This window comes from Aquarana catesbeiana, linkage group LG06 (genome assembly GCF_042186555.1).
Source record: "Aquarana catesbeiana isolate 2022-GZ linkage group LG06, ASM4218655v1, whole genome shotgun sequence".
In the NCBI taxonomy this organism is placed as follows: domain Eukaryota; kingdom Metazoa; phylum Chordata; class Amphibia; order Anura; family Ranidae; genus Aquarana; species Aquarana catesbeiana.
The window spans coordinates 358,547,999-358,568,124 of NC_133329.1; the positions used below are offsets into that span (position 1 = coordinate 358,547,999).

At 40.7% G+C, this 20,126-nt stretch overlaps 1 protein-coding gene across 3 annotated transcripts in view; it reads right to left on the reverse strand.

Moving 5' to 3' along the window:
• TANC1 (tetratricopeptide repeat, ankyrin repeat and coiled-coil containing 1) overlaps positions 1 to 20,126 on the reverse strand; it is a 350,249-nt gene that overhangs the window by 65,802 nt on the left and 264,321 nt on the right. For all 3 annotated transcript variants that reach the window (XM_073634104.1, XM_073634105.1, XM_073634107.1), the window contains 3 exons: positions 18,985 to 19,592; positions 14,274 to 14,382; positions 8,519 to 8,641 (listed from right to left, as the gene is read on the reverse strand). In XM_073634104.1, the coding sequence (XP_073490205.1) occupies positions 8,519 to 8,641; positions 14,274 to 14,382; positions 18,985 to 19,592 (840 nt within the window). The remainder of the gene's footprint in view (positions 1 to 8,518; positions 8,642 to 14,273; positions 14,383 to 18,984; positions 19,593 to 20,126) is intronic.

The window sequence follows — 20,126 nt, forward strand, 5'->3', positions numbered from 1 at the left end:
GTTTTGGGGATGTGTGAGCTACAAAGGCACAGGAAATTTGGTCAAAATTGTTGGCAAGATGAATGCAGTATGTTATCAAATACTGGAGGAACATTTGCATTAATCAGCCAGGAAGCTGCGCATGGGATGTACTTGGACATTCCAACATGACAATGATCCAAAACACAAGGCCAAGTCGACCTGTCATTGACTACAGAATAAAGTGAAGGTTCTGGAGTCTCCTGACCTCAATATCATTGAGCCACTCTGGGGAGATCTCAAACGTGCAGTTCATGCAAGACAGCCCAAGAATTTACAGGAACTGGAGGCTTTTTGCCAAGAGGAATGGACAGCTTTACCATCTAAGATAAAGAGCCTCATCCACAAATACCACAAAAGAGTTCAAGCTGTCATTGATGTTAAAGGGGGCAATACATGGTATTAAGAACTGGGGTATGTAAACTTTTGATCAGGGTCCTTTGGGTAGTTTCTGTTGCTATTATGATTTAAAAAAAGAGTAAACACAGTTGATTGATAATAAATGGCTTCAGCCAAACACTAACCATGAGTGAAAGAAAAGTTTTTGTGTTATCATTCAGATTCTCTGAAAAATGGCCAAGAAATCATTAATTCTGCCAGGTTATGTAAACTTATGAGCACAACTGTACTAACCTCTATGGCTGCAGCATAGTAGTGATGCTGCAGTTGTCCCCTGCTAAGCCGGAGAACTGAGCGATCACATGACTTCTGATTGCTCAGTTCTCAATCCGCTATGAGCAGAGACCGGTGACTTTCAGAAGAAAATAACAACCAAAAAAGCTTTGATCATACTTCTCTTTTAAAGTGTTACTAAACCCAGGATCCTGCATTCACTATATCCAGTCTCCCACAGTACACAAAACATGGAAATGCAATTATTTTAATAAATATAAACTGCTAAATACCTTTTCTTATCAGCAGTTACAGCAGTCTTGTGACTTCTATCAGTGTCTGGTAAAAGCTTGTAGGAGGAGCTTTCATTCTAATCGGATTGTCCTATGAGGCTGCAAAACCCCTGACCCTCTGCCTGGACAGTGCTGATTGGACCTGTGTTGATCACACGCACCCTTCCATGAAAAAGAAAAACTCTCGACAGTGGAAGAAGGGGAGGATCTGTGCATACAGGATCAAACAGCCTGTTTACACAATGCAGATGATTAACCCCTTCGTTTCCACAGTGAGCATAACAAGCATGCTTTAGTGCATATACAGACTGTTTTTTCTGTTGTGGGTTTAGTATCACTGTCCTAGACAGTATTTTAGCTTTAGGCATCAGGGCCATTGCTTTAGGTGGAGCAATAACATAGAACTTTACAGGAGTTTACAATAGCAATGGCCTTCCAGGCCAAGGGTGCAATTAGAATTCCAAAAATGGAAGTAACAGTTCATCACGCTACACTACATTCAATTTTTATTTTTTTTATTTTGTGTAGATGTAGACTTTTAGGACATATCCACAAGCTTGTATTATTGCAGTGTTATATGAGCATGGCGGTGTTCCTCCTATACACAAAATACAGCATTTGTAGTGTCTAACAGTGACAGTTCCACTTTAAAAAAAAGAAGTGACAGTTCCATTAGTCCCTTTCCCGGGGTTCATAATCACAAACATTAACAGTGCATATAGGCCCAGACAATTCTGCTTTCACACCATCATGACATCATGTGTTAAATTGCACTTGCCAGTTAATATTTAAAGACCAGATCTGACTATTGGCAGTAATAATGCACTACATCAGCTTCGGGGAACGCTGGAACTGTGTGAAGTTTTCTCATGTAACTGTAGAAATCAGGGCCTATAGTGTACCCATGGCAATAAAAAACAAACACAAATGCCTCTAAGTGGGTAGCATGATACTACAAAGGCATGCTGTACAAAATAAGACAAGATAAGTAATTCACAAGTGGACCAATTTCAGCTGTCCACCTAAGCCAGAAGGCCATTGAAAGACATCGGGGCACATACTTTTAGCATCAACAGGAGAGATATGAAAAAGTTGGGTAAACTGCGTTTCTGGACTGTCCTAATCTTGGAGAAACCATTGTGATCAGGGGGAAAATCTAACATGTTTATTCGATTCTTCCACAGAGATCTTATCAAGGGATATCTGCAGAGAAAGTCCAGAGACATACCACTCTCCTGATCCCACTGGCTGGATAGGTCATGCCAATCATGCAAATGAGCAACTAAAGTTTAACCACTTGCAGACAGGCCCTTTTGTGGCACCTTTTGTTTAATTGTTTATTAGAAAACTACTTTGAATCCCCAAACATTATATATTTTTTTATAAAACAGAAGCCCTAGAGAATAAAATGGTGGGTGTTGCAATTTTTTATGAAAATTGTGGGTGTTGCAATTTTTATGTCACATGGTATTTGTGCAGAGGTTTTTTAAACACGCTTTTTTTTGGGGGGGGGGGATACACTTGTTTGAATTTTAATGCACAGAAAACACAATATAGTGCCCAATTGTTTGGTAAAATATAAAAGATGATGTTACGCAGAGTAAAAAGATACCAAACATGTCACACTTTAAATTGCAACAAATGGCATAAATGTTACTATCAATAGGTGACACTTTAAAAGCCTTCACAGCTTAATACTTTAGATTTACGTAGGAGGTCTGGTGCTAGAATTACTGCCCACAATCTGATGTCCACAGTGATACCTCACATGTGGCGTGATCGGTGTTTGTGCGTGTGCGGGACTGACGCATGCCTTCGCCTTTGCACGTGAGTACGGGGGTGACAGCGGCGCTTAACATTTTAAAAAAATATATTTTTACACTATTGCTTTAAATCTTTTTTTTTTTTTTTTTTTTTTAACACTTTTATGGTTACCACAGGGGATATCAATAGGCAGTGACAGTTACTCTTTATGGAGAGATCTGGGAACAATTAGACCCCAAATGTCTCCTCTGTCCTTAAAAGCATTTGATCACACCAAGATTGGTGTGATTAAATGTTTTCTCTATTTAAAAATGGCACTGTTTACATCTGGGGGAACTGGAAGTGATGCATGTTCATGACTTCTGGTTTTCTATACCACAAAGGCAATCAGAGCCATTCCAGTCTCCAACTACCTCTATGGTCAGCCATCGGCGGGACGGGGGAACCCGAGAAAGCTGCGGAAGGCGACGGGAGGGGAGGACGTCCCTTCCGGCTGTTGTAAAAGCAATCCCGGTAGGATTGCTTCTACAAAAAAGCTGACCGGCTCTAAGAAACAATATCGAGGTGATGCCTGCCGCTGCCGGCATCATCAAGTATAACCACTCAAAGTCCAGCGACGTACAGGATGTCGCTGGAGCTGAAGTGGATAATTAAAAGACAACTAAAGACTCCTGTATGACAGCCTAAATAAGTACCAAATTCATTTACCATGTGACGCACAAGCCTCATTAAATAAAGAAAAAGCTTACATTATCATCCCTGACTGAGCTAAATACTCCTTTTTTTTGTGTTTCATCAGCTCCCCGACTCCAGGCACTGCAACACACATTGGGAGAGTTTCAGCAACCGTGGCAGTGCTGGCAATCTAGAAAGCACTGGGCAGGACTAGGTGTGGCCAAGTGCTGACTGACGAGCTACCGACTTGTAATCAGCTGTGATAATGCTGACAGCCACTCCCATTTTTCCATCTCACTGTAGTGCAGGGGTCTCAAACTGGTGGCCCTCCAGCTGTTGCAAAACTACAAGTCCCATCAGGCATTGCAAGGCTGACAGTTATAAGCATGACTCCCACAAGCACAGGCATGATGGGACTTGTAGTTTCGCAACAGCTGGAGGGCCGCCAGTTTGAGACCCCTGCTGTAGTGCAAGCAGGCACTGCCTCCGTGAGAGTGGCAACTCTCCCTGAATTCAGGAGCAGTGCAGCATTGTTGTCACACCATCACGGGAAGCTGCAAGGTGGACTTCACTAGGAGGTCTAACAAGGTGATTGTGGGACTTTGCAGAGGGGCGAAGAGAAAACGAAATGTGAATGTTCTTGTAATTAAAAGGAAAACTAAGGTCACAGCTTTACACTTTCATTTTATAACATCAGCATTATAATAATAGCAATACACACAATAGGTATTTTTGACAACCCAATATAAGTTTACTTAAAAAACTCTCCATTCTTTCATGCTGTGAGTGCTGCCTGTCTGCTGGCCCTCTCTTTCCACAATTTCCTGTTTTTTCTGCATGCTTTGCAGCTTCTCCTCTCCAGTTTACTTTCCATTCTGAAGGACTACATATCCCATGGTACCTGTCTACAAGCAGTAATTTCTATACTGACTGCCTCCTGAAATTACGCCTTTAGGCACCTCTGCAGTTTGAAAGGCAGGCTCTGTGCAATGTGTGACACAGCAGTGCCTACCCACAGGGCATAGTGACTGCACATCACAGAAACCAACCAAATAAATATGTGGGGATCTTCACAAAGAACATTTTTAAACTTCACAATCATTCAGAATCATAAGAGTAGGCTATAAAAAAAATGAAATACAATGTGGAAATTAATATACAATATATGATTTCACATTTTGACCACAGATAAGCTTTTATATTTTTAATGGGAGGCCAAAGTTCTACTTTAAAAGACAATACTTTTTTCCCAGTTTTGTGTAGGAGTAGGTTAAAAGAAAAGTACAGGTTCCCAAAAAAAAAAAAAAAAAAAAAAAATGTATACTCACGTAGGTGGGTGCTGCATCTGTCCCATCGCAGCTTCTGCACTGGGAACTGAGTGATTAAATTCTGCTGACCGCTCAGTTCTCCCCTCTGCTCCAAGCAGAGAGTGGTGACTGTCACCAGCTCTCTGCTTTGCCCCTCTGAGGAGGGGGTGGAAGCAGCTGGCTCAGTTTCCCAGCAGCTTGCTGATAGGCAGAGCCAGCTACCGGTCTAGGCATCTGGGTGGATCCCGACAGTAAAGTCAGGATCGATCCAGTGCCTGGATGTGAAGCAATATCTATAGTTTGGTCATTTATAACTAAATATATTTTAGTGGAGTTCTCTACATGCATCTAGACACACTGAAAAGCACACAAAGTAGAACACGCTTTATCCTTTTACATTATTCTTAATGAGCTATCCACTGAGGTGGAAAGCCTAGTAAAATAAACCTCTTTAGTTTAGCTTCGTTATTCCAGTATAAGGTTTCAACTACTACCAATATAAATCTTCTCTGCAGCAACAGCAGTCTCCAGCAGACATGGCCCGGACAAAACACTGCAATTAACACACAGTTGGGAAGGCCTCTGGTAAACATGACCCCATATTACTATAATTACAAAACTTTGCATCTTGACAACTACAGAAAGACGTCTAAACACCAATAGACGGTTTGATGAATGAGTTCAGGAAGGTTTTTAGGTGGGGAAGGAACTGAGAAAATAAAATAGGCCTATATTGAAAAGAGGAAACAAATTTAAAGCTGGTTTTGTATAAGAACTTCCGTACCGTAGAGATTACAAACCCTTATTGAATGAGCGAGGGCGTTATACAATACACAAACAACGCACAGCGAGAAGAGATTTTAATAGATTAGTAATTTTGGTGGTAATTGGGGCTTAAGTGAATAGTTTATACAAGTAACAGTTATGAGGTAATAGCGATTCAGATACTGAAGATCACAATCAACATTTTCATTTTGGCTACTAACAGATCAATAAAGGGGTAACATATGGGACATTGATTGAGATATAATTATTATTATTATATATTGTTAATTGGATCCTGTCTAAATTGTCCCTAGTATGTATGAATGTGAGTTAGGGACCTTAGATTGTAAGCTCCTTGAGGGCAGGGACTGATGTGAATGTACAATATATATGTAAAGCGCTGCGTAAATTGACGGCGCTATAGAAGTACCTGAAAATAAATAAATAAATAATTATTACTTGCTGTCCCAAAATGGCAACTTTCGTCGTGAACAAATTAAAAACCCTTTAAACACGAGAAAGAAAGCAAAGCAGCTTTGGGACAGAAGTGAGCAGATTATGTTACCATCCAAGGTCAAAGAAGCCAGCTTGGAAAGGGGGGGGGGGGGGGGGTCAGCAGTCATTAGTGGTCTGGAATCTGAAACTGGTGAAGATGCGGTCATCCTCTGTCGATGTTAGAGGTCAGTTATGCAAAAGGACCAGAGAGAAACACCTGCAGTGACCTCATTTTATGTTAGTCACTTGAATTATTTTTACTAGTTATGTCTTCCTTCGTTCTTGAGCCTTAAAGTGGGAGTAAACTTCCAGGTATGATTTTTACCTATAGGTAATCTTATAGTAAGGCTTACCTATAGGTACTTTAAATATCTCCTAAACGTGCATAGTTTAGCAAATATTTTCTTTGGATGCAGCCGTTGACATAACCGATGCATGCGCTTTGCAGAAACGGCATACCTGAGCCGTTCTGTAAACAGTGACACCTGCGCATGTGACATCATTACCGGCTCGGCCAACCAGATACCCAAAGCCCACAAAGCAAGAAAGAAGACTGGGTGAAGATGGAAGTGCATTCAGCAGGGACAACGTGCCACTGGAGGGCTTCATTTTCAGGTAAGTCTGACATAATTGTGCTAGTATGCCAGGTCCTGATTTTTTTTCTTTTGGATGTGGTTTACTACCGCTTTAAGGAGGAGCTAAAGTTTGAAAATAAAACAGGGCTGGTATTTGCTCTCATTACGGGGGACAGCGTCTAATAGGCCTCTCTACACCTCTACACTTTCGTGACGTTTCAGTCTAGAAATTTACACTTTGGAACAGGGGACCAAAACTAATGTTTTTATCATGGATTGAGGGTACGGTGTTCATGCAGCACTAGCATTATTAAGCATTATTCCCTTGATGAGGTATACCTTGTGAGCTTGCACGGGCATCCTTGCTAACATGGACCGTGTTCCATTGGATGAACAGTCTACATCAGAGGTGTCCAACTTGCGCATGTGGCCCAAGACAAAATCGTAAACTTACTTAAAAATTGGTATTTTTTTGGAATTTCTAAAAAAAAAGTGTGTTTATACTTAGCAAACACATGCAGCCGAAGAACATTTTGACTCTTTAAAAATTTGTCTCTTTACTGGACTTTCATAAGTTTTATCCTCCCAAAGAAAAGTCTCCCACTCTTCACAATCACATCTTAGTCATGTCATCAGTTTTCGGCAGCCCCTATATTTGTTAGCAACTATTTTCAAAGATGAAGCACAATGAAGGGCAGAATTAGAACCAAGATATCAAAATTTTGGTTCCAATTCCCTAAATCATAAGATCTAAAAGATCATATGATGATCACTTAGAGGATTAATTAAGAATTGCTACTACATCCATCCAACCAGATACTGATGCGTTCAACCAGTCCAACCAGACATTGATGCGTTCAACCAGTTTTGTGTCTCCTTCTTTTATTTTTATAAAAAAAAATATTACAAGAAATGAAGTTTTATTGCTCAGATGGGTACATTATCCATCTCAGTGATCGGTAAATTGGGATCTGCCCAAATTTTTCTGCTCATCAGCTATCCTTATTTTTACTGTATTTTATGTGTGGCCCAAGACAATTCCTCTTCTTCCAATGTGGCCCAGGGAAGGCAAAAGGTTGGGCATCCCTGATCTCCATGAACCATAACAGAATATTTAGATACACGTTCCTGATCATCCTAGTGTATATGAAGGACTTTTTCATAAAATCTACTAGATATCTCAATCTACCTACTATTAGGCATACGTTTAAACTTGTTTTTCTTCTTTTATTATTTGACAGCTCCACTTTTAATGAGATATGTGTAATAAAGTTGAAAGCAATTTTTAACTAATATTTGCTGTTCATTTTAGTTTTTTCACATCTAATTATCACCCTCTTTAACTTTTGATAGAATGGACCTAGTATGTCTCTTCTGCCAACAAACTCCTTCCCTTTTTCTCCTCGGTGAGAAAAATGAGGACAGCTGTCTATTAAAAAAAACAAAAAAAACAAAGTGAAGGTTTGCAGCCTTGGCTTGTAGTTGGTTCCACCCTTTGGGAAAATAATGCTTCCTGACATTACTTCAGATTTTTCAGCCTTCAGAATTCCCAACAATGCTTTTTTACAAGCTTAGTATAGTCAAGCGAATGAAAGTTGATCAGTGACTGGCGGCTATGGGTTGCTGCACACTAATGCTTTGCAACATATCATTAAATATAGTAGGTCACTTCAGACTTTTAGAAGTCCTATAGTTACTTCTCTGACACGGTTGGACAGTTTGGGAGAGTACAGAGAACCTTTATATTGTTCTAGCCATGAAAGCCTTGATCGTGCTCCCTGAGCTGACACAGGTCACATGTCCTGTTGATGTCATGGCCTAACCACAGTACTGAAGCATTGTGTGTTGTGTTACTGGTTGAATGCTATCCAAAACGCACAAGCTGCTCCCACATTTGAGCTCCAGAGCATTGCAACTTTTAATCAACCACTGGAGTAGAAAAGTCATTCAGTGCATTTTCCGATTACTGTCTATACAAAGTGCACATACAGCAAATTCTTTGCAGTACAATTACCTTTACATTAGGGGTGTACAGATTCCTTAGAGAAGCAAGGGCGGCAGACAAACCATCTGTGCTGTATCCAATCCACAAGGCTTGAAGAGTACTGGATGAGATCCCACTCTTCTTACTGAGTCCCTGAAGCAATGAAACAGACCGACTGTCAGATTTACATTTAATTAACTTTTTAATAAGGCAAAAAAAAGTAATAAGCAATTAGTAGTGTGTAATAGTTACCCTTACTGCTCTACTCTAAACCAATAAAAAATGAACTAGTATTGCTAATGGTAACTAAATATCATTGCAGACTAACAGAACTGAAAAGGAATTTTAGTAAAATGTTAAACTGATGACAACAAACAAAGGCATTTAGTCCGCTTCAGCATACCCCTCAACCAAAATCCTTATTAGCAGGTATGGCATCTCACCAGCCCCCTGAACAGAGTGATGGTGGTGGTAATGATGATGAGGATGGTGGTGGTAATGATGATGAGGATGGTGGTGGTAATGATGGTGATGGTCAGGTTGCCAAAGGGAAATATCTGTCACCAAGTGGCTGACTGTGCCTGTGTAGTGACCCCAACCATGGCTCTGTTCAACGAGAGATCACAGAACTGTCAACAGGTATTTTCGTTCAGATTAGGATAAAGAATAGTGGGAGGGATTCAATATAAGATCTGTCAGTACATTTAGCAAACATGATTCCTTACAGGAGGTTTGTTCTTTAAAAAAAGAAGTTCGGGAACTAAAAAAAACAAACCTACATGCTCACCCAGGTGTTATGCAGCATCGATCCGATGTTGTATCTGTCCTCTGCCGCCCCTAAAACGCTGAACGATTGGTTCTCTGTCTTCAGTGAGCAGATTGACTGATAGTCACCAGCTCTCTGCTCTGGCCCTCCAGTGCTCACTGGACAGCTGGGCTGTGCAGGGGGTGAGAACAGCTGGCTCAGGCTCTCAGCAGTGCACTGAGAGGCTGAGCCGGCTGCCGGTCAAGGATCTTGACATTAAAGTTGAGAAATCTCCAGAACCTGGACCAGCTGAGTGACGTCAGCCGACAATGGGCATTAGCCCACTGTCAGCTGAATACGGGTCACAGAAGTGCAGAACTATGTGGCCCTACTTCTCCTTTAGGAGCATAAACATGCAAAGTGTTTGTACATATGCTGACCATACTTCCTAATATACAGATAATGCACATAAGGAGAGTATCTACAAATCTATTTTTCGTATTTTCCCATTTTTTTCCCTGAATTACCCAGTGGTAATCTGCTAACAATGACCATATTAAGGCATTATATTAAGAAGTGAAAAACAAGGGGAGGAAAATGATATTTGTTTTATTGACATTTTCAGTTCAGTTTACTGCATGACATCTTTCTGGAGATATCATCTTACACAACCAATGAGGCAGAATTCCCATCATTGCAAATTATTTTTAGCTGCTTGAAATACTTTAAAGTCTGTGTTTACTGGAATTGCGGTATTTTACTTACAAACAAATGACAGAGAAACAATCTCAGAATTCTCCACCATGTCTTACAAGTCACATTCAATGCTTTTGAGGAGTGTCTGCTAAGACAATTGAGAGCCATTGGGCCCTCCCATTCCTTCTGTATTGAACTATATTGTAATTGTACTGTCCCCCCTCTACATTGTAAAGTGCTGCCCAAATGGTTGGCACTCTATAAATCCTGTATAATAATAATATTATAGACACTGGGATTGATTTACTAAAACTAAAAGAGTGCAAAATTTGGTGCAGCTGTGCATGGTGGCCAATCAGCTTAACTTCAGCTTGTTCAGTTACACTTTGCCAAAAAAAACTGGAAGATATGCAAAGCAGCACCAGATTTTCCACTCTTCAGTTTTAGTAAATCACCCCCAATGGGTATGAAGCATCAACATGGAAGAAGGGGCAAAAAATGAAGACATTGCCGATGCCAACCAATCAAGTTGTGATTCCTCCCCGCGGAGACACTGAATTTTGACAGCAGGACTCTACTGTCACAATACACACATTAGTGGTAGCCGATTGGCTGTAGCCGGTTGATCAAGGAAAGTTTTCCATCAGTCCTGTTCGTCAGAGGTCAAATGTTAATATCAAGCAGGAAAACGGCCATAAATGGATTGAAATTCATCCAGGCCCAGCTGAACCGGCCGAATTTCAATCCATCTCTGGCCAGCTAAAAGTGGCAATAAACCCAAAACTAAACATTTATTATATTGCAGCTTACCAATTCTTATGTGTGATGGCAGCATTTATTTCCTTTTTTAGGCTTTTTGTTTCTTCTATCTTTCTTCTACTTTTTTTTGGTGATCTGGCCAGTAAGTCTTTTTTTTCAAAGAACAAGCTCTCCAGCAGAATGTATCAGTTACAGAGATGAGACAAACCATTGGCAGGGGTGCTTACAATGATTAGCTTTTACGTAAAACCTTTATTCCAAGAGGAAAAGAAAAACCGTTTGCTGTACCTGACTATAAAGTGTGAGATAGTGTTTGGCTTCCATGTGTTAGTGTATCTAGATCTACAGTACATCTATTACTACCCCCTTCCCTGACAATGCTGCAGTCCAAAGGTGTCTCTGTGGCTCCTGCAACCAGAGTGGGGGCACTCTAATAAAGGGGGTGCGATACTGGGGAGATCACCTGGTGAAAACAGAGGGAAAAAAAAAAAGCCTGAAAACAAAAAAATAAAACAACTGATGCAACCACCACATCTAACGATTGGTAAGCTGCAATATATTCAATTTTTGGGTCTTGGGTTTAATACCGCTTTGAGCCCATCCTTTCATATAAAGCTATGCTCCCAAAGCATCATTATATCTGATGGGGCCAGCCAAGATACGAGTTTCTACATGGCTTACGGCTGAAAGTAAAGGCTGTGGAAAATGCAATCTGCAATGTATAGTCATAGCCCAGCAAAGAATCAGCAAGAACTTACAATGCTGCGCATCACAGACGGGCTTGACTGTCATGGCATATCTAGTAGTATTTAGTCACATTCAAATAGACTTGTTTTGTAATGTCAACATTACATAACATGTCCAGTATAATGTAACTGCTATAGTCTAGAGCAGGGGTCTCCAAACTATGGCCCTCCAGTTGTTCAGGAACTACAATTCCCATCATGTCTGTGAATGTCAGTGTCTTACACTGCCTCATGGGAAGTGTAGTTTCGCAGCAGCTGGGAGGGCCGTAGTTTGGAGATCCCTAGTCTAGAGACATAGAGAATTATTCACTAAATGCAAATAGACTGTGCACTTTTCAAGTGCAGTTGCTCCAGAGCTTAGTAAATGAGGTAAAGCTTCACTTTGCAAAGAGTACCCAAATCACATGCAAGGAAAATAAAAAAAAACAGCATTTGTGCTTGCACGTGATTGGATGATAGAAGTCTGCAGAGCTTCCCCCCCCCCCCCCCACTTACTAAGTTCTGGAGCAACTGCACTTGCAAAGTGCACATTCTATACTGTTAACCTTTAGTAACGGAGAAGTACAGCCAAAGCTTGTTTGGCTGTACTTCTCCTGTGGATCACTATGGAGCAGTTCCTTCTACACTCCTGTGACCCATTTTCAGCAGTGGGCTGAAGTCCATTGTCGGCTGATGTCACAGAACCGGTCCGGGATCCGGAAGGATCGAGACCATATGGTTGGGATCCGCCCACATGCCTGAGCCGGCCACTTCCACCGCTCCACAGTCTAGCGCTCCAGTAAGCGAGGGGGGCAGTGCAGAGAGCTGCTGACTGACAGTCATCAGCTCTCTACTCATGGAGCTCTGAGAACCGAGTGATCTGTGGTGTTAGATCGCTCGGTTATCAGTCTTAGAGGTGACGGGGGACCGATGCTGCATCCACCTAAGTAATAAGATTATTAAATAAAAAGGGAACCTATACTTCTCTTTACCTCAACCCCATTGACACAGAGTCTAGACAGATTCTATGGCTAACATTTAAAAAAAATACTGCATCCTATGGCTAGAATTGTAAGTGTGTTTAGAAGTCCCAGGGCACACTTGTCCTTGACCTGGTAGAGACTATGCCACTGTAAGTAACATGGTGAAGCTCAGAGACAATAAATACAGACCTTTATACTTTAAAATAAAATGTTGGGTGACAAAGCGGATGTGCCCTATTAAAATATATGAAGTGTGATATTTATTGGGAGGTCCACTGTAACACAGCTATTGCTTACTAACGTGAATGAATGAAGACTATGATTTGTGCTTCCATCACCATAGCACAAGATTATCTCTGCCTACTACAACAGGTAAGAGATTAATACACAAGCAGCATCTATTGCTTTGCCCTTGAACAAAGACAAAGATTGAAATCAGCCGCCACCACGGAGAGACATTATACACAGATCACAAAACCATTCGATCCAGACAAAAGGAGGTTTGTCAGCCAAGCAGGGAGTGCCCAGCCTTCAAACCGCACCAGTGCCCAGCCCTAATTCTACGGCTGCATTCCTATACAGGTTATGATAATATACTCCTTAATGGAACATTATTACGGTATGTTATACTTCTTAAACACAAGTGAAAACTGTTTATTATTGGTTGTAAAACCTGCAAATTTCCCCGTGTTGGTTAACCAAGTGAAAATTTCCAGCATAGAGAATGGCCCAATAACCTACCCATACACTCTATAACCATACTGCCTCATTCAACTCATCTACCTCGTTCACAGGGCCGGCACTACCACTAGGCAAACTAGGCAGCTGCCTAGAGCGCACTGCTGGCTAGGGTGCACTGCTGGCTAGGGCGCCTGGCCACTGTGTTCCTATTCTCTTCTCTCTGCAGCAAGCAACTAAGTCTCAGCATCAGCTGCTGCTCCATCCGCACATAGTGTCAGAGGCGCAGCGGAGGACTGTGTCTGTGTCCCGACTCCCGAATGAATGGAAGCAAGTAAACATTCATTAATGGGCAATGGTAGGCCGCATTTGATGGGCGCTGGCGAGGCTGGTAAAACCAATGACCGGCTGAAGTACTCAGTGACTGTACACACATTCGAGCAGTACTTGTGTATGGGGCCGCATGCATACAGGAACATATCCCCCTGAATGCAGATCGTCGGGCTGAGCTGTATGTTCTTGCTATCGCGCATTTTAAATGCTTGGATGTTCTGTGGCGGCCGACTTCCTTTTTTACCATGCAAAGCTGTTTTTACTATGGTTATGTGTACTGCAATACTTTATATTAGATGCAACCCTTAAGAGGTTTTACACTATCCAGCGCTTTAGGTTTCATTTGGTTCTGACTACACCATAGTCGTTTGGCTGGAGTCCCCTGGATGCTCTGGATCTGTTCCTGACGTGGTTCCTTTGTACATCCCCTGCTGATGACCCCTATCCCCAGGACATATTCATCAAGCTTGTTTGACCCTTCATAATAAAGGGTCCAGGCTCTCTCGTAAGAGTCCAACCTATTGTGGTGGTGGCGGCGTGCTCACTTGGTGAAGGGATTGGATAACCTTACCCACAGGTGAATCATGGAGTCTACCATTTGTCCATTATGGTCCATTTGAGAAACTGATTTTTCTGGACTGTTTTTCAGCATTTTTAATATCAATCACTGTAGCGCAACACACCTTTATTTTGTACCTTCTCTTTAGAAACATCTAAAAAGGTAAGAATACTTTTTTTTTTTTTTTTTTTTTTAATTTGTTAGGTATGCTGTGTGAATGAGAACATAGTGTGGTTTCCTGAAAAATAGAAACACCCTTTAAACCCATATAGTTCAAAACATTTCACGCTGCAAATGACAACAGTACCTTAAATATATGAGCTTTTAAGATGTGGTGACCCAATTCCATGGTCTGCTGCCGATTTAATTTTCCTTCTTGTCGAGAAAACATGAAAGATAACAGGGCATGTCCACTTCTGAAAACAAAAGGACAGAAAACTGTACTATATTAGAATGAAGTGAAAAAAAAAAAAAAAAAAAACATTGCTAAATATGGTATGAAAGGAATACTGCCCTATTTAAGAGAAAATTAGAAAACATACTATATTTTTAGTTATTACTGCAGTAACTTTTGTGACATTTCACATTTTTACAAACTTGCCCTATCATTTTTTTGTTAACAGATAAAATACAGAGATTTACAGACTATACACTAGAGGGCACTCTCGGTGGCCTAGGGCAATTACTAGCCCTTTTTCCAATAGTTGCTGTGAGAGGATATCGACCTTACACTTGCTACTAGCAGACAGAAAACTGCTTGCAATTTAAAAAAAAAAAAAAAAAAAAAAAAAAAAAAAAAAAGCAAACCCCATTCCAGAGCACTCATATAAAAAAGGTACAAAGTGATGAGAAATTATGAACCTTCTCCTAAATTTCTCAAAAATTGTTCTGCGCTCCATAGCCAATAACTTTTTTGCTACAACATTTCTTAGAACCCACAAACATTATATAGATTTTTTAAAGCAGAGGCCCCAGAGAATAAATTGGTGGGTGATGCAATTTTTTATGTTGCAGCGGTTTTTCAAATGCAATTTTTTTTTTTTTCTTTAAAAAAAAAAATACACTTTTTTGAATTCGAATGCAAAAAAAAAAAAAAAATACAGTACATAACCAAATTTTCTGGTAAACTATAAAAGATGATGTTATGCCAAGTAAATGGATACCAAACATGCTTTAAAATTGTGCACGTCCGTGCAACTGTGACATTTTACTATCCATAGGCGACGCTTTAAAAGCCTTTACAGGTTACCACTTTAGATTTACACAGGAGTCCCTGTGCTAGAATTCCTGCTCATGATTTGATGTTCATGGTGATACCTCATATGTGTGGGAGGATCAATGTTTGCACACATGCAGGACTGACATGTGTGTGCGCCTTTGCACACGAGCATGGGGGGAAAAGGGCAGTTTTTTTTTTTTTGTTAACTATTGTTAACTATAATTTTTTTTTGGATCAATTTTATTGCTGTGACAAGGAATGTAAATATTTCTTGTCACAGCAATAGGCAGTGACAGGTTCTCTTTATGGAGAGACCCCAGATCTCTCCTCCGCCCTTAAAAGCATTTGATCACACCAAGATCAGTGTGATCAAATGCTTTTTGGTTTTCATTTTTAAAAATGGCGCGGTTTACATCTGGGTAAAAAGAACATGATGTAAGGTCGTCGCTTCCGGGTTACCATGACATAGAGCTGAACAAAGCTGATCTGGTCTTTGTTCGTCTCTATGATCAGCCGGCGGAAGCGCTGGCTGGTTGATTGGGTTTTGCTTTTACAAGAGAGCCAACCATTGGCCCAAAAAAAAAACGGTACTGGGAGGATGCCTGCTGCAGGTATCATCCTGGTATAACCACTTGAAGTCCAGTGACGTACCGGTACGTCGTTGGTGGTCAAGTGGTTACATAGGAAGAGGTTTCTATTGCAACAAATGTTAAAAAGTCCCAAAATTCAACACACAAAAAGTCGCACGATACATGCCACATCATTTTTTTTTTTATTTAGAAAAAGAGTTCATCAATATTTAGTGCGATGAAGTTGTGCAGTATTGCACCAAAATTATAATAGTGCAAGACAGTCAAGATCCAGGCTTCTGCACCTAATATGCTATATGTGCTGTGACAGCATAGTTATATGTGAAATGCAGCACACAATCAGATGTGCATTCCTCTACAACCTCCAATAAATTCTATGTACTGAGACATAATGGTAGAGGAATGGTGGATAGTTTTAGGCAACATGTTTAATCATTCTATATTACTGTTTAATCTGACGTTAAAATGCTGCATGTTAATATGCTTTCACGTATATTCACTGTACCTTAATAAAATATACCGCACACTTCCTTTATTTCCCTTAGGAGTACTAAAACAGTTACAAATTGAAATTTAGTTTAACTTTATGGATTCTAATACCAGCTGCCAAATTTTACCTCCCAGGACTCTCCTTCTTGGATATCCCTGACTAGTCCTGCTACCGGCAAATCCATCCTACAGGAAACGGCACTATCACGCCGGGTGATGACACGGAAGCTTCCTAAGGGCCCTCAGAGGCCGTATGAAGGCTCATTCATAAGGATTTCCTAAATGAGCTCAGAACAGCTGCAATAGGAAACATCTTAAGGACTGGAGGGAGCAGAATCTAGTAAGAGATTGTGTCCATGGGTATTTGTTTGCATCAGAATAGCTTTTCTCCCCATACTAGTCCATAGGGATGCATGTGCAGCTTCATATGCAGTTTAAAAGGGAGGTAACAAGCAGGTCAGAGAGAGGACGGGTGTTGTCAAAATAAAAGGCACTGGAATGTGCGGTAACTGCAGCGCAGCATGACACAAAAGCGTGATAGGGCCCAAAGTCACTGATCTGGGCTAAGTATGTAGACTTATCTGATCTGCATTCTCATTTAGTGACATGGGCAACTAATATGTTGATGTTTAATCTCAAACAACTAGCATTATTGGATAGAGACCCACCGCCCACTAGAGCTCCGGAAGGTTTTACCCCTTTATGACCAGGGCATGTTTTGCTATTCAGCACTGCACTACTTTAATTGCCAATTGCACGGTCATGCAACATTGTACTCAAAAAACATTTTTTATAATTTTTTCACACAAATAGAACTTTCATTTGGTGGTATTTGATCACCACTGGGTTTTTTTTATTTTTTTGCAATATAAACTAAAAAAGGCTGACAATTGTGAAAAACACCCCCCCGATATTTTCTACTTTTTGTTATAAAATATATCCAAAAACAAAAAACAAAGTTCTTTATAAATTTAGGCCAAAATATATTCTGCCACGTCTTTGGTTAAAAAAAAAAAAAAAAGTGTATATTAATTGGTTTGTGCAAAAGGTATAGGGGGTGATTTACGAAAGGCAAATCCACTTTGCACTACAAGTGCACTGCAATTGCACTAGAGAGTGCGCTGAAAGTGCATTTGGAAGTGCAGTCACTGTAAATCTGAGGGGTAGATCTGAAATGAGGGGAAGCTCTGCTGATTTTATCATCCAATCATGTGCAAGCTAAAATGCTGTTTTTTATTTTCCTTGCATTTCCCCCTCGGATCTACAGCGACTGCACTTCCAAGGTCACTTTCAGTGGACTTTCAAGTGCACTTGTAGTGCAAAGTGGATTTGCCTTTAGTAAATAACCCCCATAGTGTCTACAAACAATGGTATATATACTGGAATTTATGTAGCTATAGATGCTATACTGTAATGGCAGGGGTCAGTTACTTATAGTGCGACTGTGATTGGGTGGCGAGCAATCTGGCACTAAAAGACACTATCTGGGAGGGTCACGCACTGAGATCGCTAGTGGTACTAATAGTGTGATCAGTGATAATACTGTACACCGACACTGTACTAATGACACTGGCTGGGAAGGGATTAACATCTAGGGGCAATCAAGGGGTTAACTGGTGTGCCTAACAATGTGTAGTATGTGCTACTTTTACTTTACTATCTGTCCGTTTTTCTGTCTGCTTTTCAAGGAGAAGAAACAGCCAGATCGCTGTTCCCTGTACACAGAATTCTGGGTTTTTGTAAATTGTGTGTGATTGGCCACAGCCGAGCAGCTAACTTCAGCCAAAATAATTGGATGAAATCAGCTGCCGAACTCTTGCTGTGTCCAATCACAGCATGGATCGGCAGAAAGTGTGCGCATGCGCGCCCCAAACCCCGGAGAGAAGGCCTCAACGTACCTGTAACACAGACATATCTTTTTTCTATTGCATTGCAGTTCAGTTACCAGATCTAGTAGCTCTCCCCCATTTTGTGTCAGTTTACCCCATGTTGGCATTGTGTCCACAGTAGCATTTGAGTTTGAGTAGGATTGGCCATAGAAGGATTACTTTGCCATAGTCTGCCAGCCTAAACATGTATTGGAATATGTGTGAACTAAAAATCCCTGTTTAGTATTGCAAAGTTTGCTAGAAAGAGTATATAGCATTGTGCAGAGGGTTTATGTCGCCCCGCCTGATCGCAGTACAACTACTGTGGGTGGGCATCAAGCGGTTAAACAAGATACAAAACGTACTTAGTATTGCTGCTAGTTGTTGAAAACAGCTGTTTAGGGCTGGATACCTCCCAGCAAGTCAAGTTTTTAGGATTTCCCTTAATATTCTAGAAGTGATTTACTGGCTGCACTGAATCCATAATGAACGCAGCTGTTCTTATTGAGAAAAATTCCTGGACATACAGGGGGAGTTGAAGATAAGGGAAGAAACACTGATTTTGGGAGAAGCTATCTCTGTAGCATATCAAATCTTCATTTTTTTAAAATTAACTTCCACTTTAAAGAAGTATCACCAAAGTCTACAATTTTTTTTTTTTTTTTCTTTGACAATAAAGTTTAATTTTGTTGAATATCTCACGGGATCTGTGGTTCTATTTTAATACGAATTCTCATGGTGTACCACAGCTCACCCTATAAATTAAGCCCATGGGTAAGATTTCTAGTTTCCTATGTAAAAAGTTACCAGGAAATTTCTGTATACAAATCATTACAAGCCGTTTTTTCTTACCGCGGTTCACACAGGAACTGCGTACTCTCTCCATCGGCTCTCCATACTAGCCATTCCCTGAAAGACGGGTGGCAGAACATACGTGTCTTATCCCTTCTTTTTATCAAAAAGGAGGAGAGAAGTTCCATCCTCTGCTGGAAGTCTTTCCAGTTCTGCTCCGGATAAACACAACCTGCGTTAATGGCCTGGAAAATCTGCTCATCTGTCATGGGGTGTAACGAGGCCAGAGCCAAGTTCAGAATAGGAAGTGCTTTCTCAAAGGCGGAATTGGTCATGAACTTCATATTGCACTGGAGCAAATACAGCTCCGACACGGAAACCGGCACCACTTTGTAACTGGAGCTCTTGATGACTAGGTGGCCTTTTTCAAAAAGATCCAGCGTGAGCTTCAGGTAGAGATAGGAGCCCTGGCTTCGTGTCACCAGGTGGTCCGTCAGTTTACCGATGCTGCTGGCATCTGTTTTGCCATTTATAGAGATATTGTTTGCAATTTCCTGGCTAGTGCTGTTTCTGTATTGTATATAAGCGCTCAGGTCATTGTAGATTTCTTTGTTCTCTGGGAAATCATCTAAGGAAATCTTGGATAAGGGCAGCGAAGTTGTTATTTCCTGGAATTAAAAAGGAAAAAAAAATGATTTGTTAAAAGCATACATTTGTTAAAGGCATTATTAACCTCAAAAAATGCTATCACTTAAAGGGACCATGTCACCAAATTAAAGCAGATCTTCATCCCATCCATCCAGGTCTCCATGCTTTATTGTTAAAAAATCACTTTGAAAAACCGGCCACATTCACACCTGCAAGTTTCAGGAACGCGCAAAAAATGCGCCAAAATGTGCATATTGCTTGAGGGGCATTAATCCTTTAGCTCTTACCCCAAAAGCAGCTAGCAGATGTGTGTTTTTCAGGCGTAAAATGCACAGTAAAAAGGCTCACCACCATAAATGCGAGGCACAGGTGTGAATGGGGCCTAAGAGTTTGGGGGGGGGGGATTCCGTTTAATTGTCCATGGTATCTTTAATTTTAGGGCTCAGGAAAGGTGAATGTTTAACGTGGGAGTTTGTCTAAGTATCAGCTTAATGGGGTTGTAGAGCCAAATTTTTTTCTCCCTAAAATAAAAAACAGGTTTGTACTTACCTGCT